General features: G+C 33.5%; 2 protein-coding genes and 1 long non-coding RNA gene across 3 annotated transcripts; all 3 read right to left on the bottom strand.

The window, feature by feature from the left end:
- Nucleotides 1-1439: 1439 nt before the first annotated feature.
- LOC147396789 (uncharacterized) lies at nucleotides 1440-11562 on the bottom strand. The gene is made up of 3 exons (XR_015181000.1): nucleotides 11523-11562; nucleotides 11323-11422; nucleotides 1440-2016 (listed from the first exon to the last, which is right to left on the bottom strand). It is a non-coding gene; the product is annotated as an uncharacterized LOC147396789 (long non-coding RNA).
- On the bottom strand, nucleotides 4084-9797 carry LOC147396790 (uncharacterized). Its single transcript, XM_086451966.1, has 6 exons — nucleotides 7962-9797; nucleotides 7590-7681; nucleotides 6981-7037; nucleotides 5538-5582; nucleotides 4838-5008; nucleotides 4084-4519 (listed from the first exon to the last, which is right to left on the bottom strand). Exons 1-6 carry the CDS (start codon nucleotides 8128-8130, stop codon nucleotides 4301-4303), a joined length of 753 nt encoding a protein of 250 aa, XP_086308092.1. The 5' UTR covers nucleotides 8131-9797; the 3' UTR covers nucleotides 4084-4300.
- Nucleotides 11563-20993: 9431 nt separating the features above from the next.
- LOC147396791 (uncharacterized) lies at nucleotides 20994-22331 on the bottom strand. The gene has a single exon (XM_086450879.1). The coding sequence runs from the start codon at nucleotides 22214-22216 to the stop codon at nucleotides 21284-21286; it is 933 nt and encodes a 310-aa protein (XP_086307005.1). The 5' UTR covers nucleotides 22217-22331; the 3' UTR covers nucleotides 20994-21283.
- Nucleotides 22332-26134: the final 3803 nt, after the last annotated feature.

Raw genomic sequence — 26134 nt, forward strand, 5'->3', positions numbered from 1 at the left:
TCTAACTAAAGAAATTTTCACGATATGATTCATTCAAAAAATTGAATAAAAAGCTCAGGGACTGCATGGGGCCAAATGATGCACCACATGAATGCAACCATTCACTTTGCATGTACATCGTCATTATATCTTATGAAAATGCTGAACGTCCTTTGTTACACTGTTCAACACTGAGATGATGTGGTGGTGCATAGAGAACCTTAGATTTTTTTTATTTATATCTCGAGGAAAGAAATCTGTGGTTATCTGTGCACTACCACATCAGTTCAGTGTTGAATACAGTGTTCAACGAAGGGAGTGTAGGATGACTCTATATCTTAGCCCAGACACCTTATCACTATTCAATCTTGAGTAATCGTCGAGTGACAATTCATTAAAAGATCCAAAATAGACCAACTTCGTGTACGAGAATCAAGCATCTGGTGAGGCGGAAAGTGTTTGGTTGGATGATCTCCAAGTTCCATTGTTGAGCTCACCAATAAACAGGAATACCTCACACAACCCCTTATGACATCACCTCAATGAGAGTATTCAAAGCAAGCATAGCTTTATCATTCGTAATGTCTATGTGGTACATTTTTTTTATTTTTTTTATAACTGGGTATCCCTGTAGACAGCGGACTAGGCCCGTATCTGGATTTTGCCCAGTCCATAGACCATGACTTTTCCCAGGAGACATGCAATGTCCGCACAATACACGAACCATATGGTACTTGACTACTTCTCTGATGTAATCCAAGCCAATATTCTCGAATGATTCCTATAAGTCATCTCAACTCAAATTACTCGCCCACTTAAATGAAAATAACTTGAAAAGAAAATTGCTTGTATTACAACACTCAAAAAGGGTTTATCAATGCATGTAAAAAAAAAAAAAAAAAAAAATTTCCTTTGAAAATGCAATTTTTAGGTGTTTGGTTACGGTTTTTCCCTACAAACAACTGAAGCGAGTATTGCCCAAGGAAAAAAGTGTTTTCTTACCATCTAGAAATTGATTTTTCCACCTCCAAACGCGATATTCTTTCACCATTACCCCCACCCCTAAAATTAAAAACATAGGTTCAAGTCTCTAAAACTCAACTTCAATAGGATATCCATTGAGTCAAGTCAACAACAAATGAATAGACTCAAACAATTCAATTAAAAGTATATTAAATTTACTTATGTATAAAAAATAATTTTAATAATTTGAAATAATTAATTAACATTTTTCTATCCACAAAATATTATACATAGCCAAATAACTCAATTGACTATCTGACCTAATTGATACATTTTCAAGTGATTCGGTCAAGTTGATTAGACGATTCTACGAGGAACTCATTGAGTTTTTCTTTTTTTCATCCATCGAATTTTGGGATAGTCACCTAGAAGTCCATTTGATTCGATTTGCCTTGATGAGCCTTAAAGTACTTTGCCAAAATCCAACTCCCCTTTTAATTGATATCTTACTATATGCAATTGTAGGCGTCAAAATGTTATGAATGTCCCTACAAGTTTCATAAATCACAAAAAAATCCCTCAAAATTATAAATAGGCCCACCCATGCAAATAGAGTCCATTGCTTGAAGACAAGCCTTCTATAATTTGGGTTTGGATATTTGCAGATAAAATTTATGGTCCAATAAATTCAAATGATCTACATTAAATATTGGGTACCCAACAAATGAATTAGCTCATGGTTAATTCCAAAACCCACTGAAAAAGGTCTGATCAATAATCAAATACCATTTAAACCAATAATGTAAAATCCGGTTAAGTTAAGGTTACAATTGAAAATATCCTCCTACCGAGTCTATAACTATAAAAGCCTAGGCTATTTGGGAGGATCTCTGGATCACTTTCTCTTAGAAGATCGAAGCATCCTTCAGAGAAGAAGAAACTCTCAAACCTTTCTTTAGAGACGAAATAATATTCTTCAAGAGAGATTTGGACTTTGATTAAGGAGAATATCAAGCCTAAAAGATTTTCTCCGAAAGTCAAGAAATCTTTCTCATCTGATCAAGGGCAAAGTCTCTATAGAAGATTAAACATAAAAAATCACAATTTATAAATTAAAGCAAACTTTTAAACTGATCAAATACGAAGTTTGAAGAGAAGGAAATGAACATAAATCTACTAAAAAGATTAGACACAACAAAGTCACTATCAAAATAACATTTTCAATCCATCATACGTGAAGCCTGGAGAGAAGAAAACTATACACACATCACCACTATTTTTTTTTTTTTTTTGGACTATTAATCAAAGAATAATACTGAGATCTGTATCTTCATTATTATCAAATCAATATAAAAATCATTTACGATTTTATTTCATGTATCTCAAGGATCGTGAAATTTGTTATCGAAAATAATCAAATGGAAGAATTCATTTTCCCATTAAATTCAGTTTTCCATGTCCATTTTCCAAGGAGTGTATTCCCTTGTAATCATGTAGACCCTAAGTGGTTGGAGTGTTCTCGAAGAGGATGATGATAAATGAAGACTTCTTTTGCCGTATAAAGACTTTCAGATGAGTCTACGAGAACATAAATTTTCTATTATCTTCATAATATATATTTAGAATTATCATAAACCTACTCTAAATCATTCACATGGTATGTAAGATTATATAACAAATTGTATATATAATTCAATAATTCTACATCTCTATATTATTCTATATATCTCTGGACTATTCTAGAACTTTTTGAACCCTTAGGAACTTTTTGGTTTCCTTGTGATTTAGTAAAGGAAAAAACCATATCATACTACGAAAGCATAACAATTTAGATCTAGTAACAATAACACATGCAGGATATTCGAAGAAATGGCTATCCTAAAACCCAAAATTTAATGCACTAATTTGGAAACATACTTTTCGACTACTCATTTCATAAAGGGGATGGCATACCCTTTTTTACCTCAATATTCTCTAGAGAATAATAGAAATAGAATCTTCTTATCTTTACGCTGTGTTTGAATTGAGGGAAGGGGAGGGAAGAGAAACTCATTAAGGGAAGGGAAGGGAAGGTTCTCTTCACCCTGTTTGGATTGAAAGAGAAGAGAAAAGAAAAAGTCAACTTTCTCATGTTCGGTTAGGATTCATAAGAGAAGAGAAGAGAAATTATTATTGTCAAATGACTATTATACCCTTCTTAGTAAAAACAAAATTTTACTTATACAATTCTACTTATACAATGATACAAACCTTAATACCATATTTCTTGCAGAAATTCCCTATTATCAAACTTAAGAAATACAAGACTGTATATCATGAGAGCTTACATTTCCACCAATGTTTTAAAAATCAAATTGATTCCCTGGTTCAATTTGGTTGGACAGATGTATGTTTTTATTAAAAAAACTAAAAATACTTGTTCATCTCATTGACTCAAAATCCAAGTCATTTGGCACACTAAAATATGCAAATTTGAGATTAAAGACATGGTCCTAAACATTTAAGCCTACAATGATGGACCTTTTCAAGCTTCTTACAATTTTTAGCTCTCTCAAAATGTTGAAGTAAGCTATCAACTTCCCAACAATTACTAGCACACATCATCTGTAACCCAAATTCAAGCAGATTATATAATTATAACAATTTATTAAGCCATTTATTTTCGATCAATTACTAGTGAGAGTGGATAACATTGATTAAAAAGGCTCATTTTTTTATTATTGATATCGTAAAGTTATAATGTTTTTCTAGACTATTTTGATCTAGATTAATTGTTCTTGATCGACTGGCAATAATAGGGGATATTTCATACTAAATATTTATAAAGTCTCAAAAAAATTTCTTCCTTCCCCATATAAAGCATAGTAGTAGAGCTTAGTTAAGAACCTTAAGAAGTTGTAGACAAGATCAACTGTCAATAAAAGATTGAAGGGCCAGATGGTTGGGAGTTTGATCTTTGAATTAATTTGCTTAACCTTTCTAAGCCACATGTTCTCAACCCCTTATCCTTAGTTGTTTGTTAACAAATGAGATCAGGTTGTTGGGTGTGACATGGTTCATTGTTGACTCCTCATGCGTTACTACTTGGTGGCATTTTTTAAGGTTATTATAGCCATTTATTTTGATAAAAGGATAGTCATATATAGTAGTCAAATTACATAAAGGATGTTATGTTTCGGGTCGCAATATGGTTTCCATATATAGATGTTAGGCAGCCATCTTCAAGTTCTCCTAGGACTGTTTGGACCAACTCATGATGGACATCACAATTAAACCAGTATGATCAGTGGAGGATTTGCTTTTCTTCGTCAAGGAGCCAAAAAAAAAAAAAAATGTACATTATCACAATTATTGGTCTCTACCCAACAGATCCCTCAAGCTTCAAACTCATGAGCTCGTTCACTTCAGAACTGAACTCGGCAGGAAGCTTGTTGAAGATATCTTTGCAGAAACTAGAAATAAGGGCTTTGACTGCCTTCTCGTGATCAATGCCCCTTTGCTGAAAGTAGAATAGCTGATCTTCACTAATTTTTGAGGTGCTAGCTTCATGTTTGACACGGGCTGAAGTGTTCTTCACCTGTTGAGCAGATTAACATTAAATTTACACAAAAGAAAAAAAAATCCTGCCTGGCAACATTAAGTTTCGTAAAATCTCCATGCAGGATATTAAAAATGATGAATACATAGATATGTAAATTCCACATATGCAATCTCCATCGTAGCCTACCACCAGTGCTCAAAACATGGCACGTACATCACAGGTCCAAGTGATAAGAACATTTTCAATTTATCATATTATCTTTTTTATTGTGAGGTGAGCTTAATGTTCAAGTCCCCCCAACCCACGGAAAACAACTTGAACATGAAAAAAAGTTAAAATATATAATAGCTTTACCCTTTCTTCTTCTTCCATGTTGCATGGGAAATCTGATGGATTGTCGAGCGGGTACTCTACATATTGGTCATCATCTATGGCAGTTGGAACAAGTGGAACATGGGAATGACCATTGGGGAATTCGAAACTAATTAGTCCAGAAGAAGAAACTGAATTGTATTCATGTCCTTCCTGCAATAAGAAACAATTAATAAATAGTGAGAATTTTGGACTTAACTCTGATTTTTAGCAGATAAGTGGCCATCAATTGCAACTATTTATCCAGTGAACAACCTCTTGGATGGGTCATACCCAAAATCCATACTAATAGAGCAATCTAATCATCCAAGTATGAACAAGACATAACAAATAGGGAACAAGTTCATCCATTTATGGATTAGGATAACATGATTGAGCATGATTTTGGGGCCATGGCCCGCTGATTGCATAGTCTAAATTGATGACTGGATGAACCGTGTATAGTCTATAACCCATTCATCATGTTTATAACAAACAACCAAAAGATACAAGAGCACTAGAAAAGAGAATTCTCTGCGGACAGGGTCATATCTACAATTTGATTGAGAACACAAATTAATTAGCACTCAGGTATGAGAAAAAGGTGAAAATGTTTCAAACTATCAGCTTAGTCTAGTGGAACTAAGATGAGCTCTTATCTAATAAAAAAAAAATGGAAACCAAATAAATGCAGTAAAGTTACCTCGTCTCCATATTGCTTTTCTTTAGAGGGATTATCAAAAGGGACCTGAGCAGTTTCAAGGAAACAACGCATGTAAGTGTAACGTTACAGACAACAAAAATAAGTTTAATTTTTTTTTTTAACTAAGTAAAGTTATACACAATTTAACAAATAAAATGTCTCCCAAGATATTAGTACACTGAAGCAATGTACTAAAAGAATGTTTGAAACTTGTATGCTCCATGCCTCCATCAATGTTCAATATTTAAACCAAGATACAATTTGATTTTCTCTATCTCGAAATGGTACTGATATTAGTATTTTAGTTGCTCCATTAATCCTACTGAGCCTATAGTCGTATTAAGCTTCATATAAATGTGGCACAGACTAGGTGAGTTGGTGTGGGCAGAGTTGCCCAATGAAACTGAGATTACATGTAAGTAGAAATTTAGCTCAGAAATGTAGCCATTCTTCTAAAAATGGCTGATGATGACAGTATGACTGATTCACTTTGAGAAATTGAAATTTTTTTTTTCAAGACATTTAGAAAAAAAAAAAAGGAGAAAGGGAGGTCGAGATGACCAACCCGAAAAGATACAAGAAACCTAAGACCACCCACAATGAAGTTAATCATGTGACCTCCGCCCCTTGATCAAGTGGTTATATGCTATGAAAAACAATCAAGAAAACACAAAATTTACATGGTTTGGTTAAGCCTACATCCATGGATGAGGGATGGAAGTGCTTCACTATTTTTGAGAATGGTTATAGGTGTAACTTATATAATTGTAGGTTGCCTAATTCGAAACCTTCTCTTCCAAAATGCCATATTTTCCTTTATGTCAAACATTCCTATTAGAGTTTCACTGGGTCGAGGCTCTGCCCCAAACCCCCAGGATCCCCCACCCCAAAAGGGGGGCAGTCAGGCAGCTACACGTCCCCTATGACTCCATGTTCCATGACTTCGATGTCCAATTCTATGGTGTGATAATGTTGGTGCCCTGCCAATCTGATTTTTCACAATCACATGAAGCACGTTGAGATTGCTTCACTTTGTTCGTGATAAAGTAGCAAAACGTCAGTTGGATGACCGATACATCTCCACGAAAGATCAAGTTGCAGATATAATAACAATAGCTCTATCGATGGCTCGCTTCAAGATACTTTAGGACAAGCTCGACGTCTCCAATGGGGCGCTTCACTTGCGGGGGCATGTTAAGTATAAACATTAGCTTCTCTAATCTTATCCAATTCTATTACCAAAATCACAGATTTGAAATTTTCTCTTATTTTGTTACCAAATCACCGTCAAAGTATATCCAATTAGATCATCACATACACTATAATATTTTATTAAAAATATACTTTGACTCTCACACAACAAAGTGTGAAGAGAATTTGCTTATTCTCAACTAATTGAGGAATGAAATATTTTAGACTAAGTTGACAACTAATTGAGCTTACAGTGTTCATTGGCTGAAGAGTCATTTGGGCGTAGATTTCATCCGTCTCTCTGTCAGCCTAGGAGAAGATCATGTAACATGAAGTGAGGAACATAGAAGATCTTTCAAGCAACATATGTCAAGACCAAAAAATACAAAATTTAATAAATAAGTAAAAGAAGGAAAAGAAATACAATATTGATTAATAATATGTACGTGTAATGGAACATTGTGAACCTGGCACGTCAACTAAGACTGAAATTTTGGGTAATTAGGAATATGTGAGGTTGCTACTCTTTTGGTTGAACATGCCACCTATTGAAGCAAATGAAAACCATCCAAAGTAGTGTTACCAAGTAGAAAAAATCAATATTTTCAACCACGAGGAGGTTTGGTTCCATTGTAATATTCCAAGAAATGGACAACTAACAATATTTTCTTATTAGTTGGTGATTGCTCATAGCACATCTAGTATCATTGAACCTTAAACAATGAAATTACACACACACCCCTCTCCCTCTCATCTTTCATGAAATTACACAACTGATATTCATTATATAATTGTTCATGGTATAGTATTTCGGATGTTATTAGAAGAAACTAAATCAACACTAAAGGAAGTAGAACACACCTGCTCGACGTGTCCTTGTGGAAAATAATAAACTAGGCCCCCTACTTGAGGCAACGAAACAAGCAACCTGGCACAAGCATGCCAATTTGCCTCTGAAACCAACAAAAGACAAGCCTAAATTCAATGTCCTCTATAAGAGAAAAACAAACATATATAGGGAATAAAGCAGCTCTAAACAGCGTCACAGAAGGTCTCCCACTAGATAAAACTTCTAACAAAATGCAAATATACAAGTAAATCACTTGTAAGTTCAAACAAGCATATTTGTTTAAGATTCAAGCTTCAATAGTTCCAAGTTTCATATATTCTTGGTCAAGTTACCAAATCAACTCTGAAGCAATAAAAAAGTAGGGGATTGAAAATTAAACTAACCAGACTGATCTTGAATTTCTTTCAAAATCTTCATCTCCTCAAGCAGAGTAGATGCCCCATTCACCAATCCAACCCCTGTTTTTCTCCTTTCTTCAATAGAACAAGCCATTTTTTTTTCTCTATATATCAAACTACAAGAACACACCTTCACTTCAACCAATTCTTTCATTTTTGAGCTCAATACCTACTAAACACACCAACAACCTCCCAAAAATCTCATCTTTCTTTAAAAAAAAAAAAACAAAACTTTGCTAAAACCACCTCACAAAATCCAATCTTTCTTTAAAAAGATATTGACTTTATGTTGGTCTGGGGTACAAACTCACTATAAGTGGAAACTGGCACATCTCGCCACCAATTGTTCTAAAACTAGCAACAGCTCCACAATACACATCTTTCATAACATCAACATATGGGACTCTGTTTTTCCATGTCAGTAAATTCATGTGCAAATTTGTCTCTATTTTCGAAACTTTACCATTAATTGTCCAAGTAAGAAAATAGCACCGATAGTCAACCTTCTTGCATTGACCCCACGATAATTGGCGAAATTTTACATATCACGCTTGTTATTGTAAACCATACCATAATACTCCATTTCTCTAACATTTTCTTTGTATCTAAAAATATTGTTAAACAACCTAAGAAACCAACAAAATACAGTTTCTCCAATGTACTTCCAAGTATCTATAGGGATACAATCTGGTCAGAAAGCCTTTTATATTTTAACCGGAGCCAAAGTCCCTTTCACTTTTATAACACAATCTTACAATAGCTTATATATCTTATGTAACATAAGCATTTCCTTCAACTTCTAAGCTCACTAAGTGATCTTCATTTTGCAATGTATGAAAATTATCCCTTCATCTTTCCTTAATTTTCCTTACTAAAAATAGAAAATTTTGGTTTTCATTCTCAATGCATCAATATCTCCAGTTTTCTTCTTTTATGTTGCAAGTTTGTAAATATCTTTATCGCCTTCCTTGTACATAAACAGTATAAAACATCATAAATTCCATGTTTACCTTATTTATTTGCTCTTCTTTAACAGATTTATATTTTTTTTTCCTCAAAACTTTTGTGTCTCTTATTTACCAACAAGTATCAACATGGTTTTAAATCTTTTGTGTGTGTGTGAGAGAGAGAGAGATTGCATTTTCCCTTTAAAACCCCAACTTCTTTATCCACCCTTATAATATAATTGCATTCTATTTTACTTTCAACATAGCAAGAATATTACTGAAAATCAAATATTGATTAGTAACACACTTCAAGCTAATCTCGACGACAAATTAGAACTAATAAAGAAAATAGTTAAATATTAACTCCTAGGAGAACAGCTCAAATGTTGGCATTATCATCCAAATAGCCCTAAATCATATTAAATTGATAATCCATTTTTTCAAAAAAATAATTTTCTACAGTGCATTCAAACAGCCCCTGACATTAAAACACATTAAACCTGTAGAATTCGTAATCAGATCAGTAAAACTCCAAATCCTGAGAACAAATAATAGAGATTCACATTCGAAAAAGTATAAAAGCAAATCAAATAAAAATAAAATGTGGAACAAATCAACCAACAAGCACGAATCTAAAACCCCAAAATTATTGTATAGATACATTAAGAAAAAAAAGTAAAAAATCAAAGTTCCAATATTAATCTGCTATCTGCAATTATAACGTAAATTTACATATAATAAACAAGAGAAGAAGTCTGTGATCTTGGAGAAAACCTAGATTTGAGGATTTACCTTTCCCGATCGTTTGAGGTGAGCAGAGTAAGCTTTTACAAACTCATGTGGAGAGACATAGGTCGTTGCCTTCGTTCCTTCTCTCTAGGTATCTTCGTCTCCTTCGCAAGCATCTCTAGGTTTCTGAAATTTGTTTATAAGATTTACTTGGGGTGTAACTAGAAATAGTTGGCCTGCCAATATTACATTTCTTTGGAAATTTTAAAAAAGAAAGAGGGCAAATTTGGAAAAAAAAATTTATACCCTTCCCTTCCCTCCTCGTCTCTCCACTTTTGGAGGGAACAAAATTCTAGATTTTTTCCCCCCTCTTCCCCCCTTTTTTCTTCTCTTCCCTCCTCACTTAACAATCCAAACAGTGGAAAAGAAGAGAAATTAGCAAATTTTCTCTTCCCTTCCCTCCCCTTCCCTCAATCCAAACAGAGTGTTAATCTCTAGCTCTCTCTCTCTCTCTCTCACACACACACACACACACACACACACACACACACACAAAACCTTAATTTTCCATCTCCATTAACCTTCAAACCTCAAGAACAAGATAGGATATTTTCTACAAGAGGTTGAAGATGATGGGTTGAGGACAGTGTTAAATGTGTTAGAATATAATTTACCCTTCAAGATTGAAGAGCTTGAAGAATAGAGATTTTTAAGAGAAAAATCAAATGTTGTTCTTGGTTAGAGTTTTAAGACGAGGGTATTTAGGTTATTATCAACTTATACGTGTTACACCGAATCATATCCCTGATGAACCTTCTAGAGTTATGACATGGTGAAATTTCTCATCTCCATTGAGTTTTCAAAACTGACACCCCAAAACCTGATGCTCCCTAACATGGCAGTACATAGAACCATAGATTTTTTTCCTAGTGTATCTCAAAGAAAAAGATCTATATATGGTCTATACATTGCCACGTCAGGGGATCGTACAAAGGGCATCAGGTTTTGGGTCACGACTCTATATATTAAGGGAAAGGGAAAACAAAATGAAATGGTCTTTATTATTGTTTTAGTTCTTTATTACTCAATTTCTCTGAGCTTAAACACGAATGAAAAAACAAATAAGAAAACTTAGCATTAGTAGGTACAAACACATTTATAGAATTCAATAGAACCACCGCACAACGTGAAAAAAACCTATATTTGATGGCCCAAGGCCGTCGAATTTCATAAAATTTGACGGACCAAGGCGTCAAATTTTAGCAAACTTATAACTTGCAGCTACAAGGGACTATATGATGCAAAACAAGTAGGTCAGAAAAAGAGAAAGTTGAATGGATAGGCAAACTATAATTACTGTAGAACATCAATGGAGGGACACAAATGTAACTCCAAACCAAATGTGATGACAAGCTTGAAGTCTTACCATTTACGAAAAGAAATGGGGAAGCTGACTAATATTTTAGAGTGGGATTTGAAGTACAAATACTAATATTTTAGGAAAATAGATGAAAAACATGAATCATAAATGGATTGTATCTAAAAGACTTCAGGGGTACAAATAATATTTTAGGAAAATTTCAAGTGACACTCACATGGTAAACAATTGCAATAGAATTAAACCTTAAGAAAAAGGTAATAAATCAAATGGGAAGCAAGTTTAGACAAACCTGAGAAGGTTCAGTGCTTTCAAGATTGCTATGTGTGCCTTTTGATCATATTTAAGACAATGAAATTCCACATGATTATTGTAAGAAGAGATAACTGTGACTGAAAATGAATTACAAAGTATCATTCAACAATTTACTCTTAAAAGCAAAGGAATAAGCCAAATGTGGTAAACATCATAGAGAATGACAGTGTTTGCTACCTGGGGAACAAGTACCATAATAATATAATTAGCATCAATATTTTGGTCCTTGTAGTGGGACATAGAAAAATTGAGAGTTTTCTTTGACATTTTCATCCATGGTCTGTCCAAGAAAGCCAAATTTGGAAAGCTGAGATTACCACAAATAAAACCAAATAGAAAAGAAACGGTGAGAGCGAGAAGGAGACCTCTGAGCTGTGACAAGCTACGATGTAAGGTGTCAACATAAACTAAAGCCTAAGACATGCCTCTTTTTTTATTTGTTTATTTTTTTCTTCCTTTTTATACGTTTTTTGCCTTTTTTTTTCGGGGGTAATTGGTATCATGTTATGGACATCCCTTGAGGATGAGATTCCATATGCCAAGCAACCCCATTTCAACAATGCCAAGGTCCCTTATTTTATACTCAAATGTAAGCATTCTTCTATAAACATCCTAAATAAAAACACACATCAACAATGCCCAGTGAAAAAAGAAGAAAAGTGCCAAGCAATACTTGCTAGTGTTTATCTATAATTTACTTATTTTCCAATTCAAGCGAATCTCATATCCCAATTTACCATTTATGAAAAAAAATCGTATTTTTTGACTTCTACTAAATTAGTCTTTTACATTTGAAATTTTGAGTAGTATAATTTCATATTTGTTTAACTTCTAGTAAATTAAGCTTTGTGTCACTGAGAACTATATTTGATGTAAAACTGAATTAGCTTTGAGATTAAGGGCTTGTTAGTTGAAATTAGACAAATTTCTTTGTATTCTCCTCTAATTCATCAAGAATTTCAAACAAATCTTCGTAACTACTCACCTAAAGACAGAAAAGCTCCACCTTGAGACTAAAAAACCTAGAATCTCAAAAAACACAGGAAATCACAACTATACAATCAAATCAAACCAAACAACATAAACGACAAACCTGTTGAAAGCTCTTTACGGTTTTTCCAATACTCCGACCAACCTCGGGCAACTTCTTCGGCCCGAAAACTAGAGCTATAACTATGGCGATGACGACGAGCTCCGGTACAACGAGACCGAACAAGGATCGACAGTTTAGACCTCTTTGAGTCATGCTTTTGCTCAAGACCAAGCAATTACTCTTGTTGTTCCTCTTCAATTGCTCAGTTCAGCCATTATTGAAGAACACAGTTGTAGGAAGCGAACGATAGAGAAGGATCGAGAGAGATGTAACATTGAGAGAGAAACATCAGGGGGGTTAGTATGCAGGGCAACAAGAACCCTAAGGGGCAGAGAACGTCCTGGGCTGATGAAGTTGAAAACATTGAGTTGAGTGGAGGGGATAGCTCTTGCTTGGGTAGTGATGGGGCTCTGTGGTCCAGTCTCGATGGAGTTAAGACTACCTCCAAAGCTAAGACAGGAGTTCAGTCTCTTCCTGACACAGCTAAGGAGGTTAACACTGTTAGTCAATCTGGAGCCTTTAAGCTAGATGGACCCTCGAAGGCCAGCATTAAGCAGAAGCAGGGGATGGCCAAGGGTAGTGCCAAGAAAGATGCCAACAAGGTGTTTGACAATATTCCTCATTCAGACAGTGCTAAAGTAAAACAAGTTAACTTTTCAAGCAGAGAACTGGAGCTGCTAAGCCTTGGGCCAAATTATTCAACCACACTGCTTCGGCTAGACGAAGGTATCTCAAAGTGGGACAAGTGGCTTATGGGGGGTACTTTTTTAATGCAAAGCTTCCTTTCATGCTTGTCAAGAATGCAGTTAGTACTCTCTAGAAAATTAATGGAGCGCTAGATGTTTGCTCAGATGATAATAGGCTCCTTTTCTTCAAGTTTGGAGAGGAGGATGAGCTCCTTGAGATCCTGGAGAAAGGGCCCTAGTTTGTAGGTGGCAAATTGACGGTGCTGAAGAGGTGGAATCTCATAGTGGAAATGGAAAAGAGAGAAGAAGCTTCTATCCCCTAGTGGATAAAGCTATACAACCTTCCAAAACACTTCTGGACTCTTAAGAGGATTGGGGTGTGTTGCTAGTGGTGTGGGGAAGCCATTATATGTGGACAATGCTACGAACGAGGGCAGCAGGTTATCTTATGCCAGGGTTTGTGTAGAGGTTAAAACTGGTTCGGAATTTCTCAGATTCCTCCGAGTTAAAATCAACAAGGATACAGGGCAGAGGTGAGAGTGGATTATGATTGGTATCCCCCCTAGATGTAGCTCTTGCTTGACATTTGGGCACTATGATGCCTAATGCCCCGTATCTTTGAAGGATACAGGGCAGAGGTGAGAGTGGATTATGATTGGTATCCCCTTAGATGTAGCTCTTGCTTGACATTTGGGCATTATGATGCCATATGCCCCGTATCTTTTGAAGGCTAGGCAATCCAAGCTTGACAAGGCATCTTCTAGTGGGACCCATGTAGAAGCTAGTTACTTGGCAGAAGGATTTGGGTGCCACTTAGAGGTTTCCACCCATCATAAGCAGAATAAAAGCCCAGCCTAAAAAAAGTTTTGATTTTCTTCAAAATCTTATTTCCTTTGATTTTCTTTGTATTTTCATGTATTTCTATTTGTTTTATTGTTAATTTTAGAGATTCGAAGTTTATCTTAGGAGAAGAATTGAGACAAAGAGAGTAAATTGAGAGTATTAGGTTGGCAGAAGTTGGATGTTTGTTAGGTGTGAATTTATCAAAGAAGACATATGGGACTCAGGAGTGACTGACTTTCTGATGATGTTGAAAGAAGTGTTTTTAGGTTTTATAACAAACTCGACAATGTGTTTCAACTTGAAACCTTATTGGCTCAAGTATATAAAGAACAAATCTTTTATTGGTTGTTATATCATGTTTTATCTTAAAGCGATAGTTTTATTGTATCTCACAATTATAAGTTGTTGCCATTGAAATTTTTATTTGTACCATTGAAGGTTTGATTTTCTTTGAAAACTTGATGCCCTTGATGTTATATATATTTCTTCTAAAAATCTCAGCATCAATTATGTATTAACTTTAGACTACACATCAATGTATATAAATTTCAGCATCAATTATGTATAAGCTCTAAACTACACATCAATTATGTATAAATTTCAGCATTAATTGCGTACAAATTTCAACATCAATTGTGTCTAAGTGCAAACATCCAAATTTCAACATCAATAACGTTTTTCAAATGCACTTCCAGTACAAAAGTACTTCTGGCAGTACTTCATAGAGTTTATTTACAAATATACTTCCAACACAAAAGTACTTCTCCAACTCCTTCATAAAATACTTCAACTCCAACTCTTTGGGAGAGTACTTCTAACTCCAGTATCCATATGGGCCCATAGGGGTCTTCCATGTAAATCTCTCTTTTATAATTACAAAAATACCCAACCCTTGTTTTAAGATTTATCTCCTCCCATCCTTTCTATCTTCTTCTCAAAACAAGATCAAAATCCTGATTTTTTTCCCCAAATGCATCTCCTGCCTTCTCAAAGAGCAAGTCGGTTGGCATCCATTTTTCTTTATTTCTTCTCAAAGCTCAAATTTGGATGTTGCAAACAGTGTATTTACTAACTTGAGTGGTAATTCTTGAAGTCAATAGTGATGTCTGTTTAAAATAGATGACAGATTCATTTATTTCCTCTGTTTTATAATTGTTTTTCCACCGATTTTTGTAATTGTAACGATATTTTTGGGTTTAGACCCATAATTTGGTTGGTTTGACACATTGCAAAGCAACCTTGAGGTCGTGTGTTCAAGTCTAGCTTACCCATAAAATAAAATAAAAAAGGCATTCGAATGTCGCATTATCTACCAAAGTAGAATTTTCATTTAATTTGCTTACACACTCTGCTAAAGATGGGCATCTGTAGACACCTCATTTTTGCATTTTCCCAATTCGACAATCCATCACCTAGTAGCTGTGGGGTGAGTTTAGTTTGAAAATACTTTCATAAGAATAGATGTTGGGCTCATTCATAGATTTTAGGGAAATTTTGGAATCAATTTAATATGATTTTTTATGAGATCGAATCAAATCAACCCATAAATTCACATGAATGATGATGTTAATTCCTTTTAAGTAGAATACGCATTATTTTGTCACGTTTGATGTAAATTATTTTTTAAATTATTTCGAGTTTCCTTAAATACAAAATTTGAGGAAATAATGAGCTTTAATTCTTTTGGGAAATTAAGCCGTAGGATTCGATTGGCCTACTTTGGATAATTTGATAATGATTGGACCTTAGTCTTGACCATAGTCTTTTTCATTTGACCTTAAGATTTCTTGGGATCGTTAGAGACCGATTACCTCAATCGAGTGGGTTCAATTCCTAATACCTTCCGAAACCCGTAACTCGGTCCCTTACCTGTGTCTCTTATTCGTGGACCAATCCGGATATTTTTTAGAGTTATTTTGATTCTTAGACCTAAACTAGGTGATGACTCCCATTTTTAGGATTTATGATTCTTATCCACTTTCACGTTAAGAAGTGCAATATGAGATTCCAACCTGAGGTCACTTTAGCATTATCTTTAAAATATAGATAACTAGTATTCGAATTTAATTCAAAAGGTGACAAATATATTTTGAATCAATATTTGAATTCGATCCCAATTTGATTCTTGTGATAAGTAAATTAGATTATATGAAATTTTATATATGTCTATCAAATATTATCGTAGCAGAAATATAAATAAAAATTTATCAAATATCAGAAAATTCTCAAATAATATTCAATTATTTGTACACATTCCAACTCTTAATCGAAATTTTGACTATTTATTGATACTTGTTGTCTTAAACATATAAAATCACATGATCCTTGCTATCAGACATCATCTATACTTGGTTCCAAATAGTTCGCTTGGCTTCGTGAATCTTATTTGGCTATTTATCTTCAATAATGTCTTACTTATATATATCTATCTATATATATATATATATATATATATATATATATATATAGGGTAGCGTTCAAGGGCAAACTTTTTAGCAAACTTTTTGGCAAAACATTTTTCAAAACATGGGTTAGAGGTTTTGGAATGGGCTGATTTTTGGTGAGGATGATCTCTACACCGTGGAGATCATTCTCACCAAAAATCAGCCCATTCCAAAACCTCTAACCCCATCAAAAACAGTTTACAAAAAATGGACGGTCCACGATGTTTCAGCTTGTAAACATGGGTTAGAAGTTTTGGAATGGGCTGATTTTTGGTGATGATGATCTCCTCACCATAGAGATCATCCTCACCAAAAATCAGCCCATTCCAAAACCTCTAACTCATGTTTTGAAAAATGTTTTGCCAAAAAGTTTGCCAAAAAGTTGGCCATTGAACGCCCCCCCATATATATATATATATATATATATATATATATATATATATATATATATATATAGGTTCAAGGGCCATATGAGAAAACATATGTAAAAACTTTCGTTTTTAATAAAATTTTAAAATATGGGTTAGAAATTTTGGATTGAGCTGATTTTTGTGAGGATGATCTCTATGATGGGAAGATCATCCAAAAAAAAAAAAAAAAAAAAAATCAGCCCAATCTGAAACTTCTAACCCCATTAAAAGTGATTTAGAATGTGGACCGTCGATTTTTTACCAATTTTTATCACTAATTTGTAAATCACTTTTGATGGATTTAGAAGTTTCTGATTGAGCTGATTTTTTGTGAGGATGATCTTTTCGTCATAGTGACCATCCTTGCAAAAAATCAGCTCAATCCAAAACCTCTAACTCTTATTTTGAAAAACGAAAGTTTTTTCATATGTTTTCTCATATGGCCCTTGAACCGCCCCATATATATATATATATATATATATAAAGAAAAAATTACTTAAAAAAATCCTGGCGGAGGGATTTTTTTTCTAAATAGTCCCTAAGTTTTGGGCGGTCTCTACATAGTCTATTAAATAAACTTTTCTTTTCTTAATAGTCTATGGAGCTCATCTCCCCCATTTCTCACAACTGAATTCCTTAACCATTTGAACTCATTGTTCTCATAAAAAAATTTGGATTATTAGCATCTCAATTGAGTTTTGAAGACTCTATTCCATGAGAAAGGATTTAAGAAGGAAGAAGCAACCATTTTCAACGTGTTTTTTTTTTTTTTTTTTCCACTTTTTTTTCTTAGTTTTTAGATGAAAATCGAGCAAAAAAGGTTCTTTTAATTTAAAATCATCTAAACAAGTCATTTTGTCAAGTTTTTAATTGATCTTTCCATGTATTTTAGTTTAAAAAACTTGACAATGTAAAATGGGTGGGTTTTACCAGTGTCGAGTATGACAATAAATATAATGGGGATATCGAAAATAAAAAGTGGTGAGTTCGACAATAAATAAAAAATGGTGAGTTTGCCAATGATGAGGGAACATTAAGAAACAAAAAAGTTTACCAAATGTTCTACTAAGCTCACGTACTCCAGGACTAGTTCTTGGACAAGATCATGGTCTATGGACTGGGCAAAGCCCAGATACGGACCCCGGTCCGTTGTCTACAGGGATAGCCTATTATTAAAAAATAAAATGTCGTACTAAGTTACAACCAAAAACTTAGCGACTGTTTAAAAATAAATCCCTCTGTCAAGGTCCTTTAAGTAATTTTTCCTAAAAAAAATGATACGAGGTCTTGGGTTCAAGTCCAGAGTATGAACCAATAAAAAAGTGTTCAACTCTACTCTACGATGATAAAAAAGCCATTTTGCAAAAATCTATTCCCAAAATATTGAGGAAAATTATTAAAATCCCTCTTAGTCTTAGACCTTTTCTTAGATGGGATCCAAATATGTTTTTCTTAGTTAAGTAGGCTGACAAATTTTCTAACGCTCCTATACCTTTTAGAAATGTTGATGTCAGCAAGATTTTGGAAACTTGTTTGGGAAATTCTCTAAACTAGAAAATATTATGGAGAATTCTTCAAGTAAATATTGCTTGTTAAATGCAATTTGTAGATGGGAAGTAATATAATTCTTTGCTTCACTATAATGTAGAATCTGAAAAAAATAGAAAAAATTTGATCTTCATAGGGAAAAAAATAAAAATAAAAATAAAAAATCTTTTGACCACTTCTCTACCAGAGGTTTCTTAGAGATCAGTACATGTTTCTTAGCAATCCTTAAGAAGATCCAAATAGAGCTTGAAAAACAAAAGCATGAATCTGCTTTGTTGTCTTGTCCACCGTTGATTTTGCTTAAAGGATTGAATAAAAAAAAAAAAAAATAATGGATTCAAAGAAAATTGAAAGTAAATAATATAATCTATTAAAAGAAGAAAAAAAGAAAATCAAAAGTAAATTATGTATCAAAATTTGGTATGCAATTTCCCTATACGTAACGTAACATAATGTAAGGGTGCATACACATTTACAAGTTATTCAATGAAAGGTAGGTTTAAAGAGAAGATTAGATTGTTTAATTAGGAATTATATACTTCTAAAGGTTGCCATTCCATCAATCATTTTTTTTAGTTAACTAATAACTTTAACGAATCTGAATGAGTGAGATAGTTCATATGCCTAACAAATGTGGAAAATGAGGAGAATAAAGTAATAAAATAACTATTAATATAAAGCTTTCTCACATAATAACTTGATCTAACCAACCACTCTCAATAGTATTTTATTTCTCTTAAACAAAACACTTCAATCATTCTCCTTATGTGACTTCATCATCCCCAATAAAACCAATTCCAAAAATTAGTAAACTCTAAATCAATATTAAACATAATTTCTAATATAATTAAAGCTACTAATAAATTAATATTAGTACTAAAAAAATTCTTATCATCTTCATCAAACTCTTGTTCCATAATCTGGGGTTGGCTTAGAATTTCATTCATCTATTCAATTTATCTGAAGTAATTTCTTTTGTTTAATTAAATTGTATGCATTGAAGTTTAAAATTTCATCTCACAACAATATTTCGATTAAGAGAAAATTCGAGACTGTCTTGGTCAAATTATTTCGAGACAAATTGAAATATTGAATGTTGTTTTGGTGTTAATGCTTTGTTTTGATTTCTACCAAAACATTTTGAGACAATGCGGAACTTTAAACTATGATAGTCATATCTATTCTTATTATTTCAATTCAAAACATATTTTATATACCGATCATTCTTTGAAATCTTATGTTCCTTTAATTGCAAGACGGGACTAGTAAAGATAAGTGGGGGCGATTGCCCCCATAGAATTTTGAGACACCTTGTATTTGTAACTAATTACATGTCCCATTTGCCCCCACCTCCTCACCTCCCTCCAACTTTCGCCCTCCTATCACTTTTTCTTTTTAAAGATGATATTGCCTCTTGACTGGGTCCTTTCTCATAGACTAATTGGAAATGACTTAAATATCCTTTTCTTCAACTTCCAAATAAAAAAATCTCTAAATTTCTCCTCAAAATCATTCATTTTCTCGCTCTTCACATGTACTGTTTAATTGAATGATATTTTGCTTTCGTTGCACATGCCCTAAGCACAACCAACTTTGGGTCCTAATCCCCAGGGTATGGAGGTTTGACACTCATTCCAATTGAGGTCATTTTCCATGTTTGTGTTCAAGGCAAGGTGACATTGCTAACAAAGAAAACTACCATTTTAAGGAAGGATATTAATGAATTGTGTAAAGATGAAGAAATTTAGACTAAGAAAGCAACTGTTACTAAAGGAATTACCCATTATCTATTAATTTATAGACTCTAAAAGGGTCCTTAACCCTAAATGTGCCTTTCTAATCTGTCCAGGTTTCACTTTCACTTCTCCTCTCACCATTTTGAATAGTTGGGCTCAACTTCAAGGTATCTCTTGGGCCAATTTTATACCCATTTAATTAATAACTATGTCCCTACATGTGTCCCATGTATTTATTATGTTGGTAGACCTTTAAGGTCTAAAGAGAAAATCATTTCTAATTCTAGAAAAAAGCATTGGAACAAGCATTTCACAGGGAAATAATTTTCTTGGCTGTTCTCGTGATCGTGCAAACCACAATAAAGGACATTTTCTTATGTGCAATCAATCATCTAAGGTATTTTCTTGAAAAAGTCATTTCAAATTATAATTTCTTCAATAAACTGTTCATCTCAAGAAAATGATTTTTCTAAGTATCATACACACCTACCATTGAAGCAATAGTCAACTATAACCGAAAAAGTAAAGTTCTTGTCTTAATCTTAGCTCTCAACCACACAACCCTAATTAACCACATAAACAAGCTGGTCTTCTACAAAAATGGCCCGAGCATTTTGCAAAAATTACTAAATCAGCCCTTTCTTTTTAGTACTTAGAAAAATGGACATATACCCTTTTTTTTATAATTATTTATTTTTACCAAAGCAGTTGTACACCAGTAATCATTTTTCAGAAAATAATAATAATTAGAAAATCAGATATATCACTGTTTTAATAAATAAATATTAAAAAGAAATGGCTAATTCGGTAATTTCGACAAAATGCATAAAATTCTTTAAAAGATGAAAAGTGCAATGGTTTATGACCAATTGAAAAAGCAAATTAATAAAAAAAAAAAAAAAAAAAATTACAAACTGGTTGTATGAAGATGTACAAATCATCTGTCTACACTTTTTCTTTTCTTTCAAACACAATGAGCTCACCCTCTAGTAAAAGCCACCAACACAAACCAAAATATACACACTTCTTCTCACCTACTTATATGCACTTTTTCTCCCATACCTTTGTTCTCATTAAACCTTGCTTGTTAAGGGATTAATTAAACTAAAGGTGGGATCCCACACCAATCAAATTTACACAATACCTTATCATCCACTTCTTTAATCTTTCTTCTTCTTCTATCTTTCGATGTCAATCGGGGGTGATCCCTTCCCATAGTTGATCAAAATCTGGGCGTCATCAATTGTCTTCTTCTGTGATTCAACGTCTTCGATTTCTTCTTCTTCTTCTTCATTCCCTAGGGACCAATATTCCACCTTTTCACCGTAAATTTTAACTAGAATTAAATAGAAAAATATAGCAAAGATGAACACCCCAGCGAAGAACCAACTGAATTGGAGGTTTACGAGTGATTTAGCTCGGTGGAGTGAGTGATCACCTTGACACCTAACAACATAATGACCATCTTCAAAGTTCATAGAACATCCTTTGGAAATCAACTCTGGGGTCCAAAGCATAAACCCCATGACCATAAGCCAAAGACCTTGAAAGAAAATACTAAGTGACCTCACAAAACTTATTAAGAAACTCTTAGGGAGACTTATCCCTATAAGGGTGGTAACTAAAGACACAAAAATTACAATTTGTAGGAGACAGTGGTATTGGCCTTCAACACCCATATGATCAGCTGAGTGAAGATGAAAAAGGAGGAGTTGTTGACTAAAAGCCATAGCAGCGAGCAATTGCACCATCCCATCATGTGCTTTCGGTCGAATTCGATCGAGGACGATTGCAAAGCCAGCGTAGATGAAGAAGGACATTGATATCGAGGCGTGCTCGAAATTATGGAGATGGTTTGATGGAATCGTTCCATCAGGATCAAACGGTTGGTGTCGATCTGGGCCTATGAAGAGTTCCATGGCTATAGAGAGGCTTGTAGCAACCATGATCAAGTAGAGTTCCAAGTATTTTAGAATTGAGGTTGTAAACCAAGGGGAGGATGTGTAGGAGTTGGGGTGGAGAACATGAATCTTGATGTGGTTGAAGAGGTGCCATAAGCCAATGACAAGGAAACCAAAACCTGGTGCAACATGTCCGACTAAAGTACCCATTTGGATTTTTCGTTTTTGAAAAGGGGGGAGATTTTGGCTGAATGAGAGAAAGAAAGAGAGAGAGAGAGAGAGAGAAAGAGAGAGGAGAAGGGGAAGGATCTTCTTTGGGGTCCCAAATGGGGTGAAAGGGGCTTTTAATAGGGAATATAGACTTGGATTTCTTAGGACTCTAGAGGCTTCTGTGGTGGGTTTGAAGTTGACAGCTGGCTTAAGAATAAGATTTCTAATAGTTGACCAAATACTCTTTGTAATTGGGAGATAGAACGTAGAGATTGTAATCTATTTTGAAGGAGTTGACATTGAAATCCATAAAACTAATTTTGATTAATTTAGGTGTCCAAATTTATGAAAGGGCAAATTTGTCCTTTATAAAATAATATTAAATTTGAAAATGAAAGAATTAAAAATGTGCATTATAAAATTAGGATCATTGCAATTGAATTAAAATAAAGTTTAAGATATAATTAAAAATAGAAGGAAATGATAGAAGATTTAATCATTTGAGCTCAACTTCGCAATTGTTATATTGGAGATTTATTGGGTCATCTGGATTGGTTTTACATTAATTTGATCAATATAAATCTATGTTGTTTAGAGAAAGAACTCATGAAATTTCAATCTTAAATTGTTCGGTGAAAATCAATATAAATATACCTTTTTTAAAGAAAGAAATTCTCCCAAAAACTATGATTGAAACACACACTGCCATCTATGTCCATGTCCAAAAAGAAAAAAGAAGAAGGAGATATTTTGCTTCTTTATTCCACGTCCAAGGATCTTAAGATCAACTGGTCAACTTCGAGATTAATAGCTTCTCAAACAAACAAATAAATCAATATTTTAGAGAAGGAAAGAATTAATCACTTGTTGTCTGGGTCATGATTTTAAAACTCGATTTTGCATCTCGTCTCGTCCAGAGTTTTTCGATACGTCTAAGATGTCTAATTCAAAAAAATCAAAAAAATTGAATGTGAGGTATTAAATCTCGGTTAAGAAAGTGACTTGTGAGTTGGTCTTGTTTAACCCAGATACCGAGTTAACTGGACGATACGTCTCAGTCTTGAATGGGTTTTAAAATCATGGTTTGGGTACACACTCCTTAGAATCATGGGTCTTTGTTATTGCACATTTTGTTATTTATAAAGAGAATTTTAAAAAATAAAAACATTATTTGATTGGGATCCAAAAACTCATGAAAAAGGACACACATAAACAAACATCAAATCTTGACAATGTGAACATGAAATCGAATGGTTGTATTTATCGTAGTGATACACAATATATACTCGAGATGTGAGTAATATCTGAATGTTAGATTTCATGTTTACTCAGTTGATCAGAATTTGAATTTTCTGTGTGAATCATTATTATAAATAGATTATTTTCAATATATTCCCTCTCTCTGATTAATTATAATAACTAGAATGTGCATATATATCATAAGGGCTTATTTGGACTTCAAAATATTTGAAAATTAAATAATGTGATTATAGGACCAAGAGATTACAATTTTCTTGATTTTTGATCAAAATGATTTTTATTTGTTAAATTTAAATGTAAAGGTGATGGCATTTATGGGATGCCCATTTTTGTGTCGAATCCCTTCTACTCTGCCTTCACTCATTATAATAGTAAAGATAAGATTTGAGTAAATTAATAGGTAAAGAAAAGAAAAAATAAAATATGGTGTTGTAATTTTTTTGGTGAAAAAGGCATATTCGTACTTTCATCTTTGAATTGAATTGTAAAATGTCAAAAGTGGTGTAGTTGCCTTGGTAGCATAGTGTTACGTAGATATAAATTAATGCACGGAGTTGATTGCAAGTTATTTTTCACCATTGAATTTTAATTTTAAATTATGAAATTATGTGAAAGTTCGATAGCCATCCATTTTTAAAACCTTGGATCAAATAAAAAAAAAAAAATTAGATTTGAATTTTTCGATAGAGTTTAGAGGATTATGGTGTAGGATTGGCATTGTGATAATCCATTTTGAGAACGCTTACTAAAATTTAAAATCTTTACCGAGTTAATAAGAAAAATGTTTCTCTTTCTCTCTGTCAATCTCATTCTCACTATTAATTTATGTGTGCCCCACTAAAATGAGTAGTGATTCATTGTGAACCGATGAGGTGGCCAAATGAGCTATTACATCAATAGCAACATGGAATGCGTCCAAGAAAAAGTAAAATTCATTGGAGAAAGCTCCCATGCTAAACCTATAAAATGCTTTGTAATGAACGTCCACGTGGCATTTTGATATTGACATAACAGCTTAGCAGTCTCTTTATTAACAGAAAATCCCTACTCCACGATGATGGCTATCGAGGGTAGAATCATTAGACAACTATATTTTCTATGATTAAGAACGTGATTGTGAAAAAAAGAAATAACAAAAAAAAATAGAAAATTACATACAAAATACAGGGATTTATGTGGCTCTGTTGTGTACTTATGTCCAGGGATCAAATAAAAAATGTAATTAGACTAATTTCTTTTAAATTTTACAACTCTAGCTATCTTTAATAAAAACATGAGGAGAGAAAAACGTGTTTATAACCATCGAAATAAAAAATCTTCAAAAAATATTATATAATTGTAATTGCCAAAATCCTAAGAGGTTTGGTTGCCCCTACGCATCCTTAGCTCAACATATCTCCAATAGAATACAAAACTTTTACACAATAATGACATGTTGAATTATTGGGCAAAATGTCATGTGTTGCAACTTTATGATCATCAAATTTCTAACCAAAATGGAGAAGGAAAAAGGGGTAGCCCACTACTATATGAATAGTCTTATTAATTGAAGGCTATAAACCTTGACATAATAATCAAGTTCTCAATTATTTTATCGGGTAATTGTTGAACTTAATATATAAATTTGAATCAGAAAAATATTATATAAATCAGACAATAAGAATAGTTGGAATGAATTTATTGGATTGAGGCACGGAGAAATCGTTGTCTTTAAAATCAATTTTGACCCCTTAAGATGTGACATCCACAAGTCGGTCTCAGACAATCGATTTTTAAGATTCAATAGTGACAAGTTTGTTTTACACGCACCCACGTGAGGCTTAAATCTAAGATTTGCACTCCCCTTACGCGAGCATCACATGCGCCCAAGCGTACTAAGGATTTTTGATGGATTGACCCCAAATACAATGGGCTGTAGTCCCATGATGCCTTGGGCCCCCATGTATAAACGAGATCTAATATCTTTCTTTCTCACACTCAAGTAATTAGGAGAGTAAGAACATTTATAAGTTGAACACCAGTCTTATATTTAATCGATGTGGGACTACATATTTAAGAGTTATCTTTATAACTCTCAAGAAAAAGAAAAAGAAAGAATATTTGAATTTTCAACTATTACAAATAGGGAAAATGTTCTTTTAATTAAGATTTCACCAAAAATAAAAAAACCCTACACCAACCACACTCAAGAGAAAATAAGGTCTTGAGTTCAAATCTTTCTCCTAATAAAATCCAATAAATAATATTAACTATAGATCTTACAACAGTAATGTGATAGATTCAATTAAATGTGGAATTTTTGATTTTGAAAGGTAATTGAGGGTTTAAGTTGATATCTATTGAATAAAATAATTCAGAAAAGTAGATTACATCCTTACATAAGAGAATCCCTCGACATTCTCTTTTAAAGTAGAATATAGTAACGAAGGGAATTCAATGAGATACAATTCCACTTTCATAAAAGTAGATAAGAACAAAGAAACAAAAGTTTACATCACTATTAATCTCTATCTAAACAAATTCAAATTGAATATCCACAAAGATGACGGTGGTAGAGGAGAAGCGAGAGAGAGAGAGAGAGAGAGAGAGAGAGAGAGAGAGAGAGAGAGAGAGAGGTGGTGGTGGTGGAGGAGAAGAAGGGCATGGGTGTCAATTTTT

Source organism: Akebia trifoliata, chromosome 8, assembly GCF_017979445.1.
Source record: "Akebia trifoliata isolate Shusen 1 chromosome 8, ASM1797944v1, whole genome shotgun sequence".
Lineage (NCBI taxonomy): Eukaryota > Viridiplantae > Streptophyta > Magnoliopsida > Ranunculales > Lardizabalaceae > Akebia > Akebia trifoliata.